This window comes from Spizellomyces punctatus (genome assembly GCF_000182565.1).
Source record: "Spizellomyces punctatus DAOM BR117 chromosome Unknown supercont1.2, whole genome shotgun sequence".
In the NCBI taxonomy this organism is placed as follows: Eukaryota; Fungi; Chytridiomycota; class Chytridiomycetes; order Spizellomycetales; family Spizellomycetaceae; genus Spizellomyces; species Spizellomyces punctatus.
Window position 1 is genome coordinate 1 of NW_015971538.1, and position 19,564 is coordinate 19,564.

Genomic DNA, 19,564 nt, shown 5'->3' on the forward strand with positions numbered 1-19,564 from the left:
AGTCTAGCATCAGCGTGAACAAGCCAAAGAATTATGGCTAGCACGACAGCACGGCTCAAAGCTACTCTAGAAAGTAACTTAAAACCTGTTCATATGGGCTGCATGATGCTTTTGTTCAAAGCAGCCATGCAACCTCGAGGTGGGGCACCACGCCATAGTCACCTGCGCGCGGGCTGAGACTTACAAACTGGACACTTTGGGGACCCAACAAGCCCCGCCTCCTCGGTCTGCGTTGCTCATCAGGCACTTGTTTAGAGGCGGTGGGGTTGGAAGTGGAAAAAAAAAAAAAGAATGGTCGATGGGGATCGTCAAAAGAAAAAAGAAGAGCCCGTGATCTTGGCCCTAGAAACAACATTTGGCCGTGATCAAATGTCCAAAACTGAAAAGTGTTTCCCCCCCCCCCCCCCCCACTTTGTCCAGGTCAGGTTGGAGGAGGGGAAACCCCAAATCACGCGACAGGGGCAAGTAGGAGGGAGAAGGAGTGTCAAGCTATCACAACTATTGCCAAATTCCAATAAACTCTCCAACTGCCATCTTTCAGCTGCCAAAAGCAGTTCTTTGGGAGGCCGTGCAGCCTTCTTTTTGTTCTTCTAATTCCGATGCAAAGGTGCCAATTGTTTATTTCACACCTCACATAAAAAAAAACATATCATGCATTACAACCACTTGCCCCAAATCAGGGCTTTCATAACAGGAAGGAAATTACGTTTTTCATGTGTCTGAAGTGTGAGCGCGTGACATGCGGGGACCATCCCTTGACTCGTGCCCGCATCGAGATCATCGTATTTTCTTGCAAGGTATTTTATTTTCCTGGTTTTTATTCGCTCCCCACCACCGGCAACCCTACTGCATAGTCTTACATTTGCAATCGGAAGTAATGGTCAAGACGAACGGATTTTTGTAAGTTGACAAAGACTGATCCCTGCAGAGTGTGTTGTGCATTGTTTCTTTAAAAAAGAGGCCGGCACAAGTAAGCGTTAAAAGTTTGGAGGGTTAAAGACGCAAAAAAAAAGAAAAGGTTTTAAACCAAATCTAACTCGTTTCTTTTTCAATCTTCTGTTCTTCTTCTGCAGAGTTAAACTTTCGGCATAAAATTTATTAAACGACAACCTTCTAGCTAGCAGCTCTTTAGCTAGCTACTCTTTAGCTAGTAACTCAAAGCCTACGATCGCGACAAGCATATCCCTTCAATCTAATCTCATCTCGGACAAAGGCTTTGCATCCATCTGTATACGATACCAACAGCAGAAGAAGTTTTATTATCTCGAATAGTTTTTTTTGCTTCTTTCAAGCATACATGTCACTTTCCTGCGTGGCCGCTTTCGCGTCTCCAGTCATGCCAGAATCGCATAGAAAACTGGACACCTCAAGTTTAGAAAAGTCGGGTACTACCAAATCCGAACTCGAACGTAAGTCGGGCATATCTATGCTGAATTTCTTTTTCGTAATGACTCAATTCATACTTTACAGTGGTTTCGACCAAAGGCATCCATCCCTCTCTGCTCTCCAGTCTCACTTGGCCGATTTTGATACCTCTCCGGGCTGCCTCGCTCGCGTATACTGCTGCATCTGAAGTGGTCTATGTATGCGATCTCGGTCGACACAACCTGTCAAATACCTGGACCGCCTTGAAAGCATATTATTGTGATCCTGGACATACCCGTCCTACGTGGAACTTGCCCTTCCATTTGGTAAGGGATTGTTCAGCCCAGTGCTGTGCGCACTCTGACGGAATCACTAATAATATCCCAAATTTGCAGCTCTTGAAAACAATAAAGTCAAATCTCGAATACCCAGGCCACACTCTAAATAAAATGCGAGGTTCGGCAGAATTTTTGTACGAAGTTACCATGCCGTGGAGTGTCCGAATTACACCGTTTCGATTCCACGTCAATCGTCAGATCCTTTTGGAACCAGAACGACAAGCTGCCCGCCACTCTTCGCTAGACTCGGACTTTGTAATCCCAGAAGAGTGCTCGGGTTCGGATGAATACGAATTGACCGGCGAGTGGGTGGAGTGGAAGGATAAGAATGAGAGTGCGAACAAATCCGCGAATAAAGAGGACAAGGTGATCTTGTTCCTGCATGGGGGCGCGTTCCTCTGCGGAAGTCCAAAAACACACAGAAGTTTGGTATGGCGTATTGCAAAGGAAACTGGTGCCAGAATCTTTGGTAAGTCGTTGAATGTTGATCTATTGATGCTTAAATTCCTTGCTAACTAACCGCAATGCTAGTTTTGAATTACCGACTTGCTCCCGAGCATCCATTCCCAGCCGCTATCCATGACGCCTTCGCGGCGTATCTTTACTTGACCAATCCAGGTCATCCTGCGTTCTTGAAGCCTGGTGCTTTCTTCTCACCCAACACACCTCTACACCAACCTGTCTCACCACAATCCATCGTGGTTATGGGTGACTCGGCAGGCGGGGGATTGTCTGCGGCGTTTCTGGTGTACATGAAGGATTTTCTGAAGGATAAAACTGGCGAAGCAATGTTTGAACCGGTCCGGGGTGGCGTGCTTCTTTCGGTAGGTTTGTGGAAGGCAGCTAGTCATCTCGTAATCTTCTTCTGATTCTAACTGCTTTTTGCCGTCGCAGCCTTGGGTTGAGTTAACATGCAGTACAGAATCATGGGACTCAAACTACTCTACCGATTACCTCCCTGGTCGCCCCAACACCGTCTTTCACAGCATGTTCCCCAGTGAATCCGAGTCTCCACTAAATCCCGTATACTCTTACCTCTTTGGCCTGGGTGATGCTGGACGCAAACGAACTTTCATCACCCGAAGAAAGCGTCAATGTGTATGCAAAGCAGAGTCGACCTGCGATTGTGGAGGGGATTTTAAACCGATTGATATGGCAAGGAGAGATTCAGGAATTGATGTAATCTTGGAGACTGAGGAAACGGAGGATTGCAACCGTCCTCGGAACGTCCTGAACGTGAAGAGACGGTTGGATGAGGAAGAAGTTGTCTTCAGATTGGCCAAGCATCCGCTTGCGTCTCCTATCTATGCAGACTGTAGTGGCATGCCACCAATCTTGATTGTGAGTATACTGCGTCTTTGCTCCTCATGGCAAAGCATTAACGGTCATTCGGGTATCATTAGCAAAGCGGAGATGCCGAGATGCTTCGAGACGAGTCAATGCTCCTTGCCCATCGCTTGGCTCTCGCCAACCCAGACCTGCACGAGCGGGGTTTCATGAGACTTGAGCTCTACCGGTAAGCATCAAACATCTGCCTCAACGCTTCATTTTCTCCAATGCGCAAACTAATTTATCGCATCATTGAACAGTGACATGCCACATGTCTTCCAAGCATTCACTTTCCTTCATAGCGCCCAAACTGCCCTTAAGAACATGTCCGTCTTTATATCCTCACTCTTCAACTCTTCCCAGTACGACACGGCACAAGGAAATCATGGCGTCGAGAGCGGAATAGTAGCCGTCGATTCATTCTTGTATCCTCCACCTTATTCACAGACTGCCACGGAGCCTACCATGGATGTAATGGAAGGTGTGGCGAGCATGAAGGCGAGCATGAAGGTGGTTGGTGCAGCCTTGGGCGGCGCGGTGGTCGAAGATGTACAAGATGCTGAGGGTGGGTGGCTGGTAGGAGATGGGATGTTGCATCCGTTCCTTTGAACGGCCTAGTGTGTCTGCCAGGATTTAACATTATAACTGTCTACTTTTAAAATGCATTGATATTATTTTAAATCTTTCGCTGCGTTTTTCGAATAACTATCTCTTGAGCCTGGCCTAACCCTATCTCAAATCCCTTTGCTATTACGTACCAAGAAATGTGATCCACTACCAGTAAGCTATCGGATATTGACAGCTGCTGTAAAGTCATGAAAAAGAAACTGTCTTTTTGGCTGCTTACTAGTATCATTATCCTGCCTTCGTGTGAATATTGACTAGTAAATTGCAGCATACATTGCCTGCTCAAGACAAGCCAGTTAACACAGTACTGCTTATCTTCCAGACTCTGTACGAATGACTCGAATCATCCAGTACATCCACATTCTGCCATCTTTATCTCCAGGTTCTTCCTGGCCTGATCAATTTCCTCAGGCGGTGTACGAACGACAAGTGATGGAATGCCGGCATACTTGGCAATATACGCGCTCGTTGAAGTGTGCATCAGGCTACGGGCCGCGCATTCAGTGTCCTTTAGAAACCAAGGTAAAATGCAGACGGTGACAGAAACGGACCTGGCAAGTGCCGCCCGTGGCCTAGCTCCTACAACAATAAGTGTAGCACACAGATTCCTTGCCTTCACAAAACGAGTCTCTCAGTCATCATGAGAAGAATAGCTGATTTTCACTAACTTTAAGAAAACTCACCAGTTTGACAATATGTGATTTCGCGTCCCCAATATCAACAGCAACGACCAACCCTCCGTTCATGTTCTTTCCTTTCTCTCTAGCCAAGCTCTCCACTACCCTTGTAATTCGCTCTTTGGCTTCGGACCGATCCCGCCAGGACAAATCATAAATTACTTCTTCCTCATATGTGACATTTTGAGATGTCGGATCAATTTGGATGACCGGTGGACTGTATTCGCCAACGAGCTGAGTATCTTCTGGTGGTGGTGCTGCGTTTTGGAGTGACTGCTCAGGCCATTGTTACGGGTCAAGTGAGATCTTAACAGAACCCACTTTCGGCTTTGTTGCGCGCGTTGAACACTGTTAGCTGGTCGTTGGGTTTGAGAAGGTTTGTTATTGTCCATTCCAAAGCGTAATAACTATGGGGCGTTTCATCGTAGCCAAGAAAGATATGTTCGGTAGGATAGTTTGAGGTGGGCGAGTGTTCTAGCATGGCTTTGCTGGCAAGTTGGTTGTCGCTTAGTGAGAGCGTGGGAAAATACTTGAAATTTTCCCACGCCCAGTTCTCCTTACGTGAACTGCTTTTAGCGCGTTCTCCGCTCTTCCCCCGTCGTGCTGCACTCTTGAACTCGTTTACAAAAGCCATGGACTTTGACTTCTCTACGCTTGAGTAGCCTGCATCCACTGCGTTCTGTCCTGCATTTAGGATCGGTACGGCGACTTTAAGCGCCAGCTCAGTTTCTTTTGCATTATTCGCATCGTTACCCTCTCTTTCGACTGCAGCACCACCGAAAACCCTTCTCGGCCCAGCTGCAACACTCTGCCGGTGGTGAGCACTCTTTCGTGTGCGTACCCGTTTTCGCCTCACTTGCATTTATCCAATATAAACAATCGCATCGGGATGCCTCTCCCGCTTTTGTTGCACGGCTGAACTGCTGCTGGCGTTCGTCCAAAGTGAACATATACCCAAGAAACATGGCAGAGCCGAAAACTAACTAACATAAACAAAAGTCACAACCTTTGTCGCGCTTGTTTTTTCCCTTGATAGCATCGCAGGCGTTATTCCTTCCTTCTTTCACTTTTTTCCATTGTCCAGGGAATGAGAGCGCCCTAGGGTTCCCCACCCGCTTGACCAAATCTTCCATCCACCAATCATTTCATTGAACTGGCCCGCCCTGCTCGTATCACCGCTCGCTTTCTAAAGACATATAAATAGCACAGTTGCGTGACAGCACCAAAGCAAGGGTTATGAATATGCCCTATTCAAAAACAGATATTGCTGCGGATCTTTTCCCGCTTGACAACGCCAGGGCTCACAGACGCAAAGCACGCCACTGTACAGTTCAAGAAGATTGGTCGAGAATCGCTCAACGTTTTGAGGGATATTCGGTCATCATGCGCCTATTATTCAGGATGCAGGCTCTGTTATTGAAAGCATATGCATTATTTCCCCGACACATAAATGAGCTCCGTTCTTCCATTTCCCCCCGAACCAACAATCTTTTCAGAAAAAGCAGTCACCACTTACCCAAAGCCAAATCACCTTTGAAAAGAATGTCCCAGCACGACATTGATCCAGCAATCATTGCAGCCTACTTGGATAGTCTCAAAGATCCAAAAACCAGAGCAGGCTACGAGAAACTTCTCAACGATCCAAAGGTTTCGGTAAACCTATGGGAAGGACAACTTGTCTTTGGCTCATACACATACGAAAGACCACCCAAACGGAAGCCGGATCCCAGCTGGGACGATGACAATGAGAACTTGTCTGACGCAAGCGCAGGATCCTCCTCCTCCTCCAAAGGAAGCTCCTCGTCAAAGCATTGGCAGGATATCATCAAAAAGCCCGCACTGAGTTCCACCGATCGCATGCGTATTCGAAAGAAACTGCGATTCCACGCTGGTGCCGTCGAAGACGATGAGATGTGGAACCATTTTCATGATGACGGGTGTGGTATAACCCAAATAACTGATTTCATATACGTATCTGGGTAAGCAGATCAAAAGCGCTGAACAGTTTTAAACACCATGGTACATGGGTTCTTTGCTTACCATGGTTCATTCCAATAGACTGCAGCCAGTTGATCACTGTCGTTGCACCATTGATGCCCTCGGAATCATCCATTGCATCTCTATTGGCAACGATAAGGGCAAAGAGCAGCTCCCGGGCATCGACACTCTGCTCGTTGACGTAGGCGATTCAGCAAAAGAAGATATTATCACGTACTTTGACGCCTGTTTTGAACATATTGAAAAGGCACGGAAAGCAAAGGGGAAAATCCTTGTTTGTGACCTCTTTGGTAGAAGCCCTGCACCCGTTGTCATTTGCGCATACCTGATGAAGAAAACCAAATGCTCTCCCCGGAAGGCGTTTTACTACGTATTTCAGAAAAAAAAGGATTTCAAGTAAGCATATTTGTAACAACTGCTCCAGAGATATTTATCAAGCTTACCTTTGTCAACAATGCAGACCCAATCCCGCCTTCTGGGAGCAGTTGTGCCTGTACTCAATCATGAACCACTCCATCACCACAGCCACAGGCGAAAAGAAATCAATCTACCGTCGGTATCATTCGGCCCGCAAGCTAATCTGGGTGCATCTTAAGGATAAATGGTACCTGCAAGGATCACGGAGGAGGTTTCCGAACCTCAGTGACGACTGGCTTTTGAACCTCCGGTATCCAAAAGGGCATACTTGGAATTACCGACATTACGTATTCCAAGAGCTTGAGGCAGACGATTTCGGCAAACTCGACAATCCACTTGACGCCCATTATGCTTGCAAGGATTGTTCGACCCCTCTCTTTGCTGAAAATAATCTGATGCCTTCATTCCATTTATATGAGCACCTACCGTTATATACCACAGCCCCATTGCTGGGTCGCCGAGGTCAACACCTTCTCGGCATATGTGCAGCACCAGACGCACAACCAGACAGCGGCCCGTACTTTATTGAACCGATGGACTGGATAGTGGTGCAAGTCCAGGACCGAAAAGCCCATCGCGGCGATATCCGCTGTCCGGGATGTAAGGTCAAACTAGGATCCTGGAACGCACATGAGGTGCTTGAGAATGGGGATGTGATGCTGGGAGCTTTCAAGGTGGAGAGGGACAAGGTTGTTTTGGGTGGGGATTAAGTCGGGGGGATAAGCCGAAGGAATATGGTGCTGACACTGAATAGTCAGCATTCGTAGTTGCCTAGGCTGTTTCCAGTAACATAATATATTATGGCATTCCTTTATTCAAAAGATATCATTTACTTATCAGAGCTCTACCTTCAACCATTTTAAGGCTGTACAATAGATGGAAGCCGCCGTAAACAGTTGATACACGTTTTCCCCGCTACAATTTTTTTTTACTCGCCAAACAGCTTATTGTGCACAGCGAGATATGGTTAACCATTGAGCAAACCGCCGCCCTGTTCACTACCATCTTGCAAGTTAGGCGAGATGCCGATATGGCTTCCTAACCTGTTCCGTAGCCGTATTCCACGGCGTTATAAAACCCAACTCGCAAAATGTTTCCAACTGCACACTATGCAACTCCTTATCGTCGTCTTGAACATATCACTGTTCATCGACACGTTCCTAGAGAAAACAACACTAACCTCAAATATTATCTAGTCACTCACACGCTTACTGCGTATTTGATAAGTTCAATTTAGCGAGAGGGAGGTATCCGCTCTGCAAACAAGTTTCCCTCCTCATCGCAGTTTACAAGTTCCGTAAGTCGTTTACATGTAAGTTTCTCCCTACTCGCAGCAATTGTTATTTTGTTGTTTGTGCATTGGAACGTTAGGCGTACAGTTTCTTGTCGGGTGGGTGTTCCAACGCGCTTGCGCTCGCGCGTTTAAAAGCTGCGCGACAACCCGATCTTGCATGCTGTTGTGCGTCGTAGCAGACGACACTCGGCAATAAAAACGTATAGACAAGCAACACACGAGATTCGCTAGTAAGAACACTTTATAAAAGCGTTTAGATCCGCCAATGAATCAAGGGGGAAATGCTCAATCAACCCCTTGGATCATCTGATTTAACACCTCAATTGGCTTCGGTTTTACTTGGTAACTGTTGCCTTGTTCCAGTAAACGTTTCCTTTGGTTTTCGGTATCTGTATGCATTCACATGCAATGCAATATGTTTAGTGCCTGGATACCAGCCATTATATTGGTAATCGACAGAATTCCTGTTTTACAAAGAGAATGTTGGGATACAGTTCCAAGATCCGCAGCCTATGAACCCTTCTTATTTGAAGGCATTTTGGATGCCAGGGTGATCAAAAAATCATATCCCCCCAAAAAAATAATAACAAAAAAAAATATTGATATATTGAAACAATGCCGACATTTTCTAAACACGATCATACAATATCCATCATATTGCAGTAAGCAAGCTACACTAGTCACTTCAAAAGCCAACCATACGAGTCTTCCCCAAAACTTTATTCACCAGTCAAAATGCCCACCGCGTCATCAATATTTCCACGACACTCAACCAAAACCTCTGCACTGACCAACAAATCATCAAACCCCATATTGCGCATCTGGCGAAGGTGGGTCAACAAATTTTCGGCTGTGTACGTGGTTGGCTGGTTTTGAGGATTGTTTCTTTCCACGATCGGTGTGCTGATAATCGGTTCGGTCGGCGCGAAAGGTCCTGGCAGAGTGGGAGGGCGCGGAGGTGGAGGTGAAGGCCTGGGCATACTCGGGGGATGAAATCTGGGGGGATTCGGAGGCCTGGGGAGGGGCATCGTCGCATAGGAATGATGATGAACGGGAGGGTGAGGTGGCGGTGGAGGAGGTGGAGGAGGAAAATAGGAAAAGTTCCAGTAATGCTGGGGTTGCGACGGAAGTGACATTCGATGACGAAGTTGAGAATGGCGACGTCGTGTTCCGGCCGCATATGCCCCGGAGGTTTGCATTGTTGACCGACGATGCAGACCGAACGGGTGTTCAGGGTGTCGAGGTCCTTGTGGATGTTCACGCACAGGAGGACAGGGCGCTTCAGCAACCTGCACCGACTGCTGGCGATCTGCAGACGGTACATCAACTCCGTTAGAAACAACGGGTAACGCAGACAGAGGTTTCTCTTCCGTCTGATCAACATCGGCCAAGCGAGCACGCCGAGTACTCGTCATGGCCGTATCACACCCGAATCTGATCTCTGCATTCGAGGTTGCTGGTGCAGGATTGACTCGTATTTGCTCGGTTTCATTTTCCTCTGGTCGGCCAGTATTCGCGGAGCCATTAGCGGTCGACGCCTCCCTCAAGTATGTACTCAACCATGAAGGCGAACTTTCCAAAGCTTGCATATTGGAACGTACAGTATTCGCAGAGCCATCAAAGGGCGACGACGCCCTCCAGTATGTACTCGAAGATGAAGCGGAACTTTGCAAAGATTGGCAACTGGCACGTAGCTCCATAGGATTTTCTCCCAGTCGAACACACTTTGCAAACGCTTTGAGATTGGCCGGAGACAAATCAAAGGGACGCTCTAGGATGGGTGGTGGTGGTGATACGGTATCTTGCTTTGAAGAATCCGAGTCCCAAGAGTCCACATTTGACATAAGAACTTCGCTAGGCGGAGGCGACAAGCACTTGACCTGTTCTGTGGTCGCATCCGCCACAGAATAGGCCTCCACATCGATATCAATAAGGGAATGTCCTACTTCCGGAATACTGGCTTGAGGATGATCATCAACATCCACATTTGATTTCACATGGGCTTTCTCGATAGCGGACGTATCTTCCTCGGTACAAACGGTCTTGTCGACGCAATCTTCATTGGTCCCGCCAACGCCAGCTTCATTGGCATAAAGGGTTTCGTCAACATCAAGGTCCTCTTTCAGATCAAATTCCCATTCAGTATACCGATCCTCCAAACCAGCCAATGGAACTGCAGGTTTTTTGCCTTTATCTTTTTTTGCTCCAGAAGACTCAATACCAGTCTCACCCACATACCGACCAGTCTCATCCAGATCCCGAGCATACCGCTCCTCCAACTCAGCCCATACAGCGGATTCATTAACAGGTTCTTTGCCTTTATCTTCCCTTGCCACAACCCAAAGCTTTACTAAATGCCCCTTTGCAGATATATCCAATATTTCATCATCCCGGTCAACAAGGACCTCGTCCCCGTCTTCATCTTTCCAAAAGACCTTGATACCCAGTGACGGCGAAATGGAAAAGAGTGTGCGAATCCTATCTTCCAGTGCAGACCAGCTTGGTGGCGCGGCAAACGTAAAGCGTCGCAGAGTATCCTCGTAAGAGACCTTGAAGGAAAGCATAATGCCTCTTGCTTGCTGGGTGCAGCAATGATATCCAGCGACGAATACACAAGAAAGCTTTGTTAAAAGTTTGGGTTAACTTTCTTGGCGAAAAGTGAAACTGCGGAAGGACCAAGTGCCAAGCAGGCAGGTGATGCGCAAGTGGCCAAGTCATCTTGAATTGACATGAGGCTTTTGCGGCTTGCGGGGCTTACGCGAGATCAAGCAAGACATGCAAACGGCGTCATACCACGACCACTATAGGAAAACGTGTTGTTGCAACCCGCCAACACTCCCTTGTATAATAACTTTTGGGAACGGCATTTACGGGATGAATCAGGCAGAGACATGAAGAAGCCCATATTACTTGAAAATTGCAAAACATCATCCCAAATCATATTCTACATGAAAAATTCCATCAATATACAAAGCACTGAGGGGTATACAAAGTTTTTCAGCAATCCTCATTCATACACCATCCCATCAGTGACGACCCTCAGTCGCGGATTTCTGGTCATAGTAGGCGCCCCTAGCAGCGTCACCAGCAGCCTTGGCTCCTTCCTTTGTGGCACCCTGCATAGACAAGATGCTGCATAAGTGAACTGTTCACATGTTGACTGCCCGAATCTGGTACGTACGTGTTGGGTGAAAGCATGCTGACCTTCAGCTCCTTCTTTGCGGGCCTCGCCATAAGCCTTTTCGGCTATACAGAAATGTTCAGTTTGCGGGACACGACCAATCTCTCCAAAAACAACCATAAGCGTACCTTTGCCTTCGTCAACACGGCCCTTGTTGCCGGATAGGTGGCCAGCAGCTTTCTGTAAAGATCAAGTTTGAAAAATGTCAATGATCGGAATATGTTTGTTAATATACGAGGACAATGCCTTGCGAAACGAACCTCAGCTTGTCCCTTGATTTCCTGTCCGATTCCCGACATCATTTAGAATTCGATATAGGTTACGATTTATTTTGCTGTAGTGGTCGTGCGTATTTGAGTATCGAGGTAAGGAAACTAATAGGGGGAGAAAAAGGACTCCAGGCTATTTATGTTGACGGGAGGAAATGAAGCAATGGATGCCAAGAGGCCAAAAACAGAATGTTCGTCGTCATCTGTTCCATGCGGCGCAATGAAGGGTCAAAGGAATGTTTGTCGTCATGGAAGGAAAGTGGGATGGAGTTTTCCCCCGCGCACGGGGGGACAGCAAGCCCCCATCCAAACCGCCCCCAATATCCGAATCAGTTCATGACGATAATTATGGAGGGGGTTTCTGGAAAGTCTCTTGATTTCCTCCCTTTATTACGCAACGATGATCACCTCCAATGTCCAATGATCTCATCATCATCAGAAATATCGCCATAAATGTTGCTAAAGACAGGAACGCCAAGTAGCCCCAAAGAAGGAGGGAAGGTGGAGGGGCATGAACACGATCTAATGGCACAGTCATGATGGACAATGGGCAAACCCTCCTGCAACTACAAGTTGACATTTTACAAAGCGCAAAGTCCGAGAAACAGAAAATATTAGGTAAAAAACCACATAGATGAGATGCTGTAACGTTTCGTCTATAAGTTTGTTTTTTTTATTTTAGTATAGATGGGAAGCAATATACATATACAATTTCATTGGAAAAACTCAAAGCAAAAACATCTCCAAACAGATATACAAAAAAAAGTCTACAGGTTTTTTTTTTTTTTTTTTTTCTCTTTTACCAAATCATTCCTTCCATGTTATCCTCAGTAGAACGCAACCCCTTTTGTCTCTCCCGTCGGTTCCATCCCAAGCACCTCTCTAGGCCCTTGAACCAGTCTTTGCTCTGGTCTTCCCAGCAAACTGTGGGAACAGGCCAAACAGCCGCTCGGACCACAACGCCATCACCACGTTCCAGGCACACTCTATGACGTCCATCAAAGCTAGCCCAAGCTGTTGTTCGACTGTCTTCAGGAACCATGATACAAACTTCCATTGTATCAGGGAGTATCATTGGGCGGAAGGAAAGGGTATGGGGGCAGATGGGTGTTACGAGGATGGCCGAGACGTCGGGGTGGACGAGTGATCCCCCAGCGGAAAGGGAATAAGCGGTGGATCCGGTTGGTGTAGAAATGGTCAAACCGTCAGCATGAATGGTGGTGAGATGGTGTTCGTTACCGTACAGTTCGAGTTGAGACATGTAGGGTGATGGCCCACGGTCAATGGTAAGATCATTGAGGATTTGAAAGGTCTGGTTATGATCGTCGGCCACGTTCGGGTCCAGTGACTGAGCGTCAGAACCTTGTTGTCGTCGGTGACGGATAACAGTGCAGCTAAATCGCATCCGAAAGTTCATTCGCATCCCTCTTTCCATACCAGTCCCAACAGCGAGGTCCTGAACGCAATTTCGAAATCCGGTAAAATCAAACGTTGTCAGGAATCCGAGGCTTCCGAGTCGGAAAGGCAAAATAGGCGGGCACTTTTTCTGAAACATCCAAGCTGCGTACAGGACAGTTCCGTCACCGCCAAGGGTAATGACAAAGTCCACGCACGAGGCGGATTTGGAGGAACAAAACTCTGGAGTCCAAAATTGAAGTTTTTCAGAAGGATTCTCGTCGCTGTTTTGCGAGGATGGTTTGGGAGATGCAGAGCGGAGGTGGTCCATCAAATCATTATATTGGAACGCATCATCCTCTTCCAGTTTAGATTCGACGAGGCTGTAGACAAAGGAATTGCTCATGAGCGAGCAGGCCTCCAAGGCGAAAGAGCAATTCTATAACTACTTACACAGTCATTCCAAGATCCAAGATTAACCATTTTGTCACCTCCTTTGTGATCTTGACCAATTCTTGGTCGTGAACCTTGGTCACAATCAATACTGTTTTAGGTGTGGTGTCCCAAATCAGCTGAGCCCGTCCAATTTTCTTTGCAATTTCACGCAGACCAACAGCTGTCTTTGCCAGCTCGCTGTGTGAGTTGCTTCGCGATCGTCGGATAGGAAAGTCCTTTCGTGTGCGGTGGGAAGGAGATGGAAAGGCGCGGTCGTCTCCTTCCGCGCTCCAAGTGTTTGGACTGTTGGTCGGAGATTGGTGTAGCGAGTTGCTGTCAGTTGATCCGGGAGACGGGTTAGGAGAGTTGGTGTCGATCGAGCTGAATTCCAGATTGTCGAGATTCTCTTCCTCAACAGACGCCAATCCACATCCAGCAGAATCTACCAATTCAAGTCGGTAAAAGAGAGCTTCAATCTTTGGCGTCAAAGGCGACGGTGTAGTCTCCAACAACGGTCGTTTGCTTGTAATGGGGGGAAATTCGCGAGGCGGAGGCGGGAGGTTGCCCGTTACAACCGAAAGACTTGGAGATCCAGGCATGTGCTTGGAACGCCCTGGGGTGCACGACGAAGGGGAACCGGTATCAAATGATTGTGTGCATGAATCTATTTGCAGTATTGGTGGATGAATGGCGGCAATCGGAGGCATGTCCTCTATTTCACTTGCAGAGTGGAGAAAGGTATGAAGAGTTTGGCAGGCCGAGGAAGGGGCAAAAGAGAAAGGAGCAAGAAAGGAGGGGGAAACGGGAAACTATACAAGAGAAGTGGGAAGAGACAAGGGGGGATAGCTCTATATAGTCTTTCTAATTATCTAGTATGATACATCGACGCTACAGCTGTTTGATGATCCGGATATGTTCAAAAGCAAAAGCGCAACCAAAAGAGTATGCAAAGGACTGCAAAAGACGGCTTGTCCAAAAATCAAACGTCTTTATAAACTAACGTGCAAACCCCCCAATGTGAATCGTCGCTAGTTTCCTTCTGGTGGGGAATCCGCCGTACACAAGTTCCTTTATAAAACATACAAGGAAAACTCCAACGCAAGTCCCAAAAAGCCCAGGCCAAAAGATGAACAAGAAGCCAAATGGAAACTCGCCCCAATTTAAGTTGAAGAAGTTCCGCGGGGAGAATCCACGTGACATGGAAAGTCGTTGCAAAGATGAAACAAGGGGCAAACTGCCTTTTTAGGCAATGTGTCGCTGCAAAGGAGACACGTTTTGTGCCGTCGGCCGCATGAGCAGGGGTTTCCCCTTATTTAATTTCCAATGTTTCACCCTGTTACCATCCGCCGGCCATAAGGGGCTGCTAGCGTAAGAACACTTTTGGATTTCACACTTGCTGGATATACGATTTTGTTAAAATGGTTTCCAACTGGCAAGTTTCATGGCAAGTAGACCGCATTTTGAAATTACAATGACCGCCAAGGTTCCTGTGCACGTTGCGATATAAACTCCAACTTGGGCAATATTCCTTAAAGGAACTCACATGGGCAACACATATTGAACGCAAAATGAGTAGGTTTGGGGAGGGAAATACCGCACAAGGGCACTTTAATAAGGGAATAATGTCACAAATCATTGATTGCAAAAAGGACCCATCTCACCCAGTCAAACATTTTACACAATGTGTCCAATCTCAGCACGCTACTGACCGTTACTGACCGTTCTGGAATGAACTGTGATATTCACGTTAGAGTTTAGATTTGGCACATGCTTAAAAGTGCTACATGATCGTCCTTTTTGCAATATCGCACAGTATTTATGAATGTTTTTTTGCGAACCATTGATGAACGTGTCCAGTCGTGTTCAAAATCCCTCGTATTACAATACTATCTGCTTGAGACGAGATGTCTTTTGTAAAAGAGATCCAACTAGTAGAATAGACATAACCTACGTACAATTGAGCGTCATGTAAAAAGTGGGAGGGGGAACTTGCGATAGTTGACTTGGGACTTCTAAGTGGCTGAGCACGGCGATCCCGCCGGAACAAAACCATCTTGTGTGCTGAGCTGTCCGAGACTCAAAATTCAATATTTCGCAGTTTAAGCGATATGTAAGCTCGTGCTTGAGTAGACAAAGTGCAGTGCATGTCGGATCATTTGCATTCCTTATTGCACAATAAAAAAGAAGGGAACACTAATGTATCATCATGTCGATCCTAGCAAACATACCAGTTATCGGTCCCCTCTTCTCTTCAGATAAGGATCAGTTATTAAAAGACTATGATTACATTGTCGTTGGTGGTGGTTCGGCTGGGTGTGTGGTAGCTGCACGGTTATCAGAGGACAAGAATATCAATGTGCTCTTACTCGAAGCCGGTGGGGATGGAAATACATTTGCCATACGAACGCCCGGGGTGTATTTTGATCTGCAAATGACCGAGGTGGACTGGCAGATAAGGACACGGCCGCAGAAAGGAATGGGTGGGCGAATTGGATTCTGGTATGTCTTATAGAGGTCATTAGCGCAATCGTGCGGATGTTACTCATTTTCTGGTTATTGTGTATGTGAAAGGCCCCGCGGTAAAGTTCTCGGTGGCTGTTCGTCCATCAACGCCATGCTCTATGTCAGAGGTGATCGAGCAGATTATGACGGATGGGCAGCAGTCGGGTGCGACGGATGGGCGTATGAAGATGTGTTGCCCTACTTTAAAAAATCTGAAGATTGTCGCATCCCCAGTCTCTCCCAACGTGAATATCACGGCACGGATGGCCCACTGAACATTGAATACGCTAGTGGAGGAGATCCGAACCCGTTAACAAAAGAGTTCATCTCTGCATTCCGGCAAGTGACAGGAATCACAAACGATGACTACAACTCGGGAGACGGCTACGGAGCATCTATTAGCTTTCAGACAGTGCAGAATGGCGTGCGATGCGACACGGCTCGAGCCTTCCTGTTCAATGGAGAGAAACCAGCTATTCGCCGGCCCAATTTGACAGTCATCACCGGTGCACACGTCACAAGGATTGGGGTGGAGAACGGCAAGACTACTGGAGTATATTTCAGATCCTCTCCACATGGAACATCGAAAGAAGCATTCATGACCCTTCCAGAGACATTCATTCCCGTCAGAGAGCAAGTCATTTTGAGCGCTGGCGCAGTTCACACTCCTGCCATTCTGATGTACTCTGGCATCGGTCCTCAAGATCACCTCAAGAGCGTGGGAATCAAGGTGATAAAGCATCTCCCAGGTGTGGGCCGCAACCTCCAAGATCACCTCTTTGTCGGGCTCGCATTCAAGGAATACCAGGGCGTGGCATACACAAGCAGGTTGCTCGACGTGGCGCGATACCTTGGGAAATACTTTCTGCATAGCACCGGCCCTGTCGCTGGTTCTCCCGTTGAGGCATTAGCGTTTATGGATTCTGCTGTAAACACCTCTGCCCAGAATGGAAGAAAGCGCCCAGACCTACAATTCCACATTCTCCCAGCTCGCGTCACCAAACAAGCCCACTATGCTAAAACCAATGTCAATCCTATACAGCCAGAGTTATCTCACGATCACGGTCTGACAGTGTTTCCCACGCTTCTCCTTCCGGAATCCTCTGGATACATTGAATTGAGCAGCAGTCATCCCCTTGACGATATCCACGTTGAGCCAAATTACCTTTCAGCAGAATACGACATCCAAGTGCTGATGGACGGAATATTCAAATGTCGCGAAATTGCAAAGTCCCAAGCGCTCGAACAGTATAAACTGGAAGAAATTATTGACACCACCATCCCATTTCCACCAGACTCACCCGAGTACGTTCGTGAATACGTGAAAAGGCAGGCCATAACAGTCTATCACCCGGTTGGCACTGCTAAAATGGGACGAGCTGACGATCCAATGGCGGTGGTTGATTCCAGGTGTAGAGTCTTTGGTATTGAAGGGTTGAGAGTGGCGGATGCGAGTGTTATGCCACGGATCGTAGCGGCTAATACGAATGCCGCCTGTATTATGATTGGGGAGAAGGTTGCGGACATGATAAAGAAGGATCGGCAGAAAAGTTGATAGAGTAGGCATATATGATTCTAGAATACATGGGTTGGACTACCGAGGGTTTACGGCCATGCATAAACACATGTCAAGTGAGACCGACCACACACAAAAGACCAAATTCGTCCCAATGTCGTGTCAAACAGGAAGTTTACTCACACAGCACGCAGTACAAGGATTCTTTTTTCACAGGCGTGCCGTCTTGTCAGAATAGGGGACGACCACGAACCCCAATCTGGGAAAGTGAACATCCGTCTCAAAGCCCAATTCTTGATTTTCGACTCTCACCACGACCTCTGCTTGATCCAACTTGACCAACTTTCCAACAACCGGTACCCTTCCCGTGTCATCAGGGGTGACCACCACCAACCCGCCAATCTGCCGGCCCACTTCATCCGGCTCACTCTTTCCAATAGCATCCACCCCCTTCCGTACCCTCCGGGCAACGTCCAACGCTTCTTCAGCCGTGATGGGTTTCCCCAATGACGAAGGACGCCCAATGAGGCCATAAAGCCTCTGATACCATTCCAAAACCTTTTTCACATCTCCATACGAACCATCCTCAAGCCGCTTTCGTTCGTCAGGAAAGGTCCGCAAAAACCACACACACATGACGGCATGAATATCCGCAGTCGTCGGACGGGGTGTATCCAAAATGAATGAACGTCCATCAGAGAGCTGAGCGTTAATGGTTGACAGCGAGATACGAACTTGGTCCCGAGCAATCGGACGATTTTCTTTTGCTTTTTCCACCGAGATTTGTGAACGGTTCGAGAATTTCGCGCGGTCGGACAGAAAGACTGGTGGGAGGCTTTCGTAGGGTAGGAGAGCAACAGCGTTCTAAAAAAGAAAAAGAATATTCCAATAAGTCAACACAGAGTCATGTTCACATCTTTTACCTCATACATACCGGAAAAAAGTGTTTATCACACCACATCCGATACGCAAACTCCAAAGCACCATCGACATTCCCCTTTTGATCTTTGGGCAAAAGACTAGGTTCCGGAAACCGTCTCTCCAATTCCTCCAAAATCAATGCCGTATCGCAGTATATATCCGCTCCTGAATTTCAAAGCAGAGTCAATATAACTTTAGTCTTGACGAAAACTTGCCACCCTTTTGTGAATTTCTCTTTATACTGACCTATTTGCAGAATGGGAATCTTTCGATACCCTCCTGCCAACGGTATCGTCGCCTTTCGCGGCTGTAGCAACAAAAAGCCCTAGATGAGTCTTTGAGACATACTCTTATCAACAACAACAAGTACACACCGGGTACGGCGGAACAATCAACGACCGGAATGGAATACCCTTCAATGCCAACGCCAAGATAATCTTTTGAGCATAGGGCGATGCATGGTAATGGTGCTGTTTTCTAAAAGTCAGATCCCTGCAAATAAAAGGCCAAAAACCCTAAAAGTTCCTTACTAGAATGACTTCTTCTGACATGGTTTCTTGATTGGGCTTTGGTCCCTTTTGATGATGGGTATGGGTTATTTTTACAAAGTTACGTTGGAGTGTGCGTTGCAGTATTTAAAATGAAAGCAAATGCGAGATGGATAATTCAAACGTCCGCACCCGGAGATCACGACCCTCGTACAAAAAGCGCATGCTTTTAACATTTGTTAATTAACTAATGCTTACTTACTTAATCCCAAATCTATTCATATGCATCTCTGAATGTGTGGAATAAATCGACTGGTCCATGCCTTTCATTCCTGTTCATGTAGGGCCAAAAAAAAGTTTGGACAAGAGAGTCACACTACCAAATGCTGACCTTTCATCAGAGTAGCAACAAACTGTGTCGACTCCCTCAACTCTAAATATTACAACCACATTCCCTTTCCGGTGCTGCAACCACAAAATAAAAAATGAATGTATTATTTCCCAGCTCACAAAGCAACTCTTGCAATAATCATATCTTGTCTGTATTCTACACAAAAAATCCCATTATATACACACAATTTAAAAAATTTTCTCAGTTAAATACGATAAAAAAAATGCGTTCATATCACATCCTGCAATCTCTGTAAAATCCTTGTCAAATGCTCTTGATCACGCAGTTTGATTTGGACAGTCATAACGGGTTCATCTCCTCCAGACCCTGCAGATGGTCGAATGATTTGGACGGATAGAGCTTGCGGTATGGGCATGGAAGGCTGCGATGACACAGGTGACATGGCCTGTTCCGGTGGTGT

At 46.9% G+C, this 19,564-nt stretch overlaps 8 protein-coding genes across 8 annotated transcripts; 3 read left to right on the top strand and 5 right to left on the bottom strand.

Annotated features, from left to right (window-relative positions):
• The first annotated feature begins 642 nt into the window (after positions 1–642).
• SPPG_00868 (uncharacterized protein) lies at positions 643–3,757 on the top strand. The gene is made up of 8 exons (XM_016749197.1): positions 643–900; positions 1,074–1,409; positions 1,471–1,691; positions 1,761–2,172; positions 2,235–2,527; positions 2,598–3,044; positions 3,107–3,219; positions 3,293–3,757. Exons 2-8 carry the CDS (start codon positions 1,298–1,300, stop codon positions 3,639–3,641), a joined length of 1,947 nt encoding a protein of 648 aa, XP_016611418.1. The 5' UTR covers positions 643–900; positions 1,074–1,297; the 3' UTR covers positions 3,642–3,757.
• A 116-nt stretch (positions 3,758–3,873) lies between these two features.
• On the bottom strand, positions 3,874–5,198 carry SPPG_00869 (uncharacterized protein; the record flags this gene model as incomplete). Its single annotated transcript, XM_016749198.1, has 3 exons — positions 3,874–4,272; positions 4,343–4,593; positions 4,658–5,198. 3 exons carry the CDS (start codon positions 5,196–5,198, stop codon positions 4,003–4,005), a joined length of 1,062 nt encoding a protein of 353 aa, XP_016611419.1. The 3' UTR covers positions 3,874–4,002.
• A 680-nt stretch (positions 5,199–5,878) lies between these two features.
• On the top strand, positions 5,879–7,461 carry SPPG_00870 (uncharacterized protein; the record flags this gene model as incomplete). The annotated part of the gene is made up of 3 exons (XM_016749199.1): positions 5,879–6,315; positions 6,395–6,730; positions 6,795–7,461. 3 exons carry the CDS (start codon positions 5,879–5,881, stop codon positions 7,459–7,461), a joined length of 1,440 nt encoding a protein of 479 aa, XP_016611420.1.
• Positions 7,462–8,655: 1,194 nt separating this feature from the next.
• On the bottom strand, positions 8,656–10,702 carry SPPG_00872 (uncharacterized protein). Its single transcript, XM_016749200.1, has one exon. It carries the CDS (start codon positions 10,607–10,609, stop codon positions 8,765–8,767), a length of 1,845 nt encoding a protein of 614 aa, XP_016611421.1. The 5' UTR covers positions 10,610–10,702; the 3' UTR covers positions 8,656–8,764.
• A 260-nt stretch (positions 10,703–10,962) lies between these two features.
• Positions 10,963–11,601, bottom strand: SPPG_08885 (uncharacterized protein). Its single transcript, XM_016757032.1, has 4 exons — positions 11,487–11,601; positions 11,355–11,406; positions 11,227–11,291; positions 10,963–11,161 (listed from the first exon to the last, which is right to left on the bottom strand). The coding sequence occupies exons 1-4, from the start codon at positions 11,526–11,528 to the stop codon at positions 11,072–11,074; spliced, it is 249 nt and encodes an 82-aa protein (XP_016611422.1). The 5' UTR covers positions 11,529–11,601; the 3' UTR covers positions 10,963–11,071.
• Positions 11,602–12,265: 664 nt separating this feature from the next.
• On the bottom strand, positions 12,266–14,457 carry SPPG_00873 (uncharacterized protein). Its single transcript, XM_016749201.1, has 2 exons — positions 13,344–14,457; positions 12,266–13,273 (listed from the first exon to the last, which is right to left on the bottom strand). The coding sequence occupies exons 1-2, from the start codon at positions 14,030–14,032 to the stop codon at positions 12,295–12,297; spliced, it is 1,668 nt and encodes a 555-aa protein (XP_016611423.1). The 5' UTR covers positions 14,033–14,457; the 3' UTR covers positions 12,266–12,294.
• A 1,061-nt stretch (positions 14,458–15,518) lies between these two features.
• SPPG_00874 (uncharacterized protein) lies at positions 15,519–17,420 on the top strand. The gene is made up of 2 exons (XM_016749202.1): positions 15,519–15,824; positions 15,897–17,420. The coding sequence occupies exons 1-2, from the start codon at positions 15,532–15,534 to the stop codon at positions 17,380–17,382; spliced, it is 1,779 nt and encodes a 592-aa protein (XP_016611424.1). The 5' UTR covers positions 15,519–15,531; the 3' UTR covers positions 17,383–17,420.
• On the bottom strand, positions 17,379–18,949 carry SPPG_00875 (uncharacterized protein). The gene is made up of 5 exons (XM_016749203.1): positions 18,795–18,949; positions 18,639–18,734; positions 18,511–18,571; positions 18,278–18,429; positions 17,379–18,207 (listed from the first exon to the last, which is right to left on the bottom strand). The coding sequence occupies exons 1-5, from the start codon at positions 18,813–18,815 to the stop codon at positions 17,554–17,556; spliced, it is 984 nt and encodes a 327-aa protein (XP_016611425.1). The 5' UTR covers positions 18,816–18,949; the 3' UTR covers positions 17,379–17,553.
• Between the last annotated feature and the right edge of the window lie 615 nt (positions 18,950–19,564).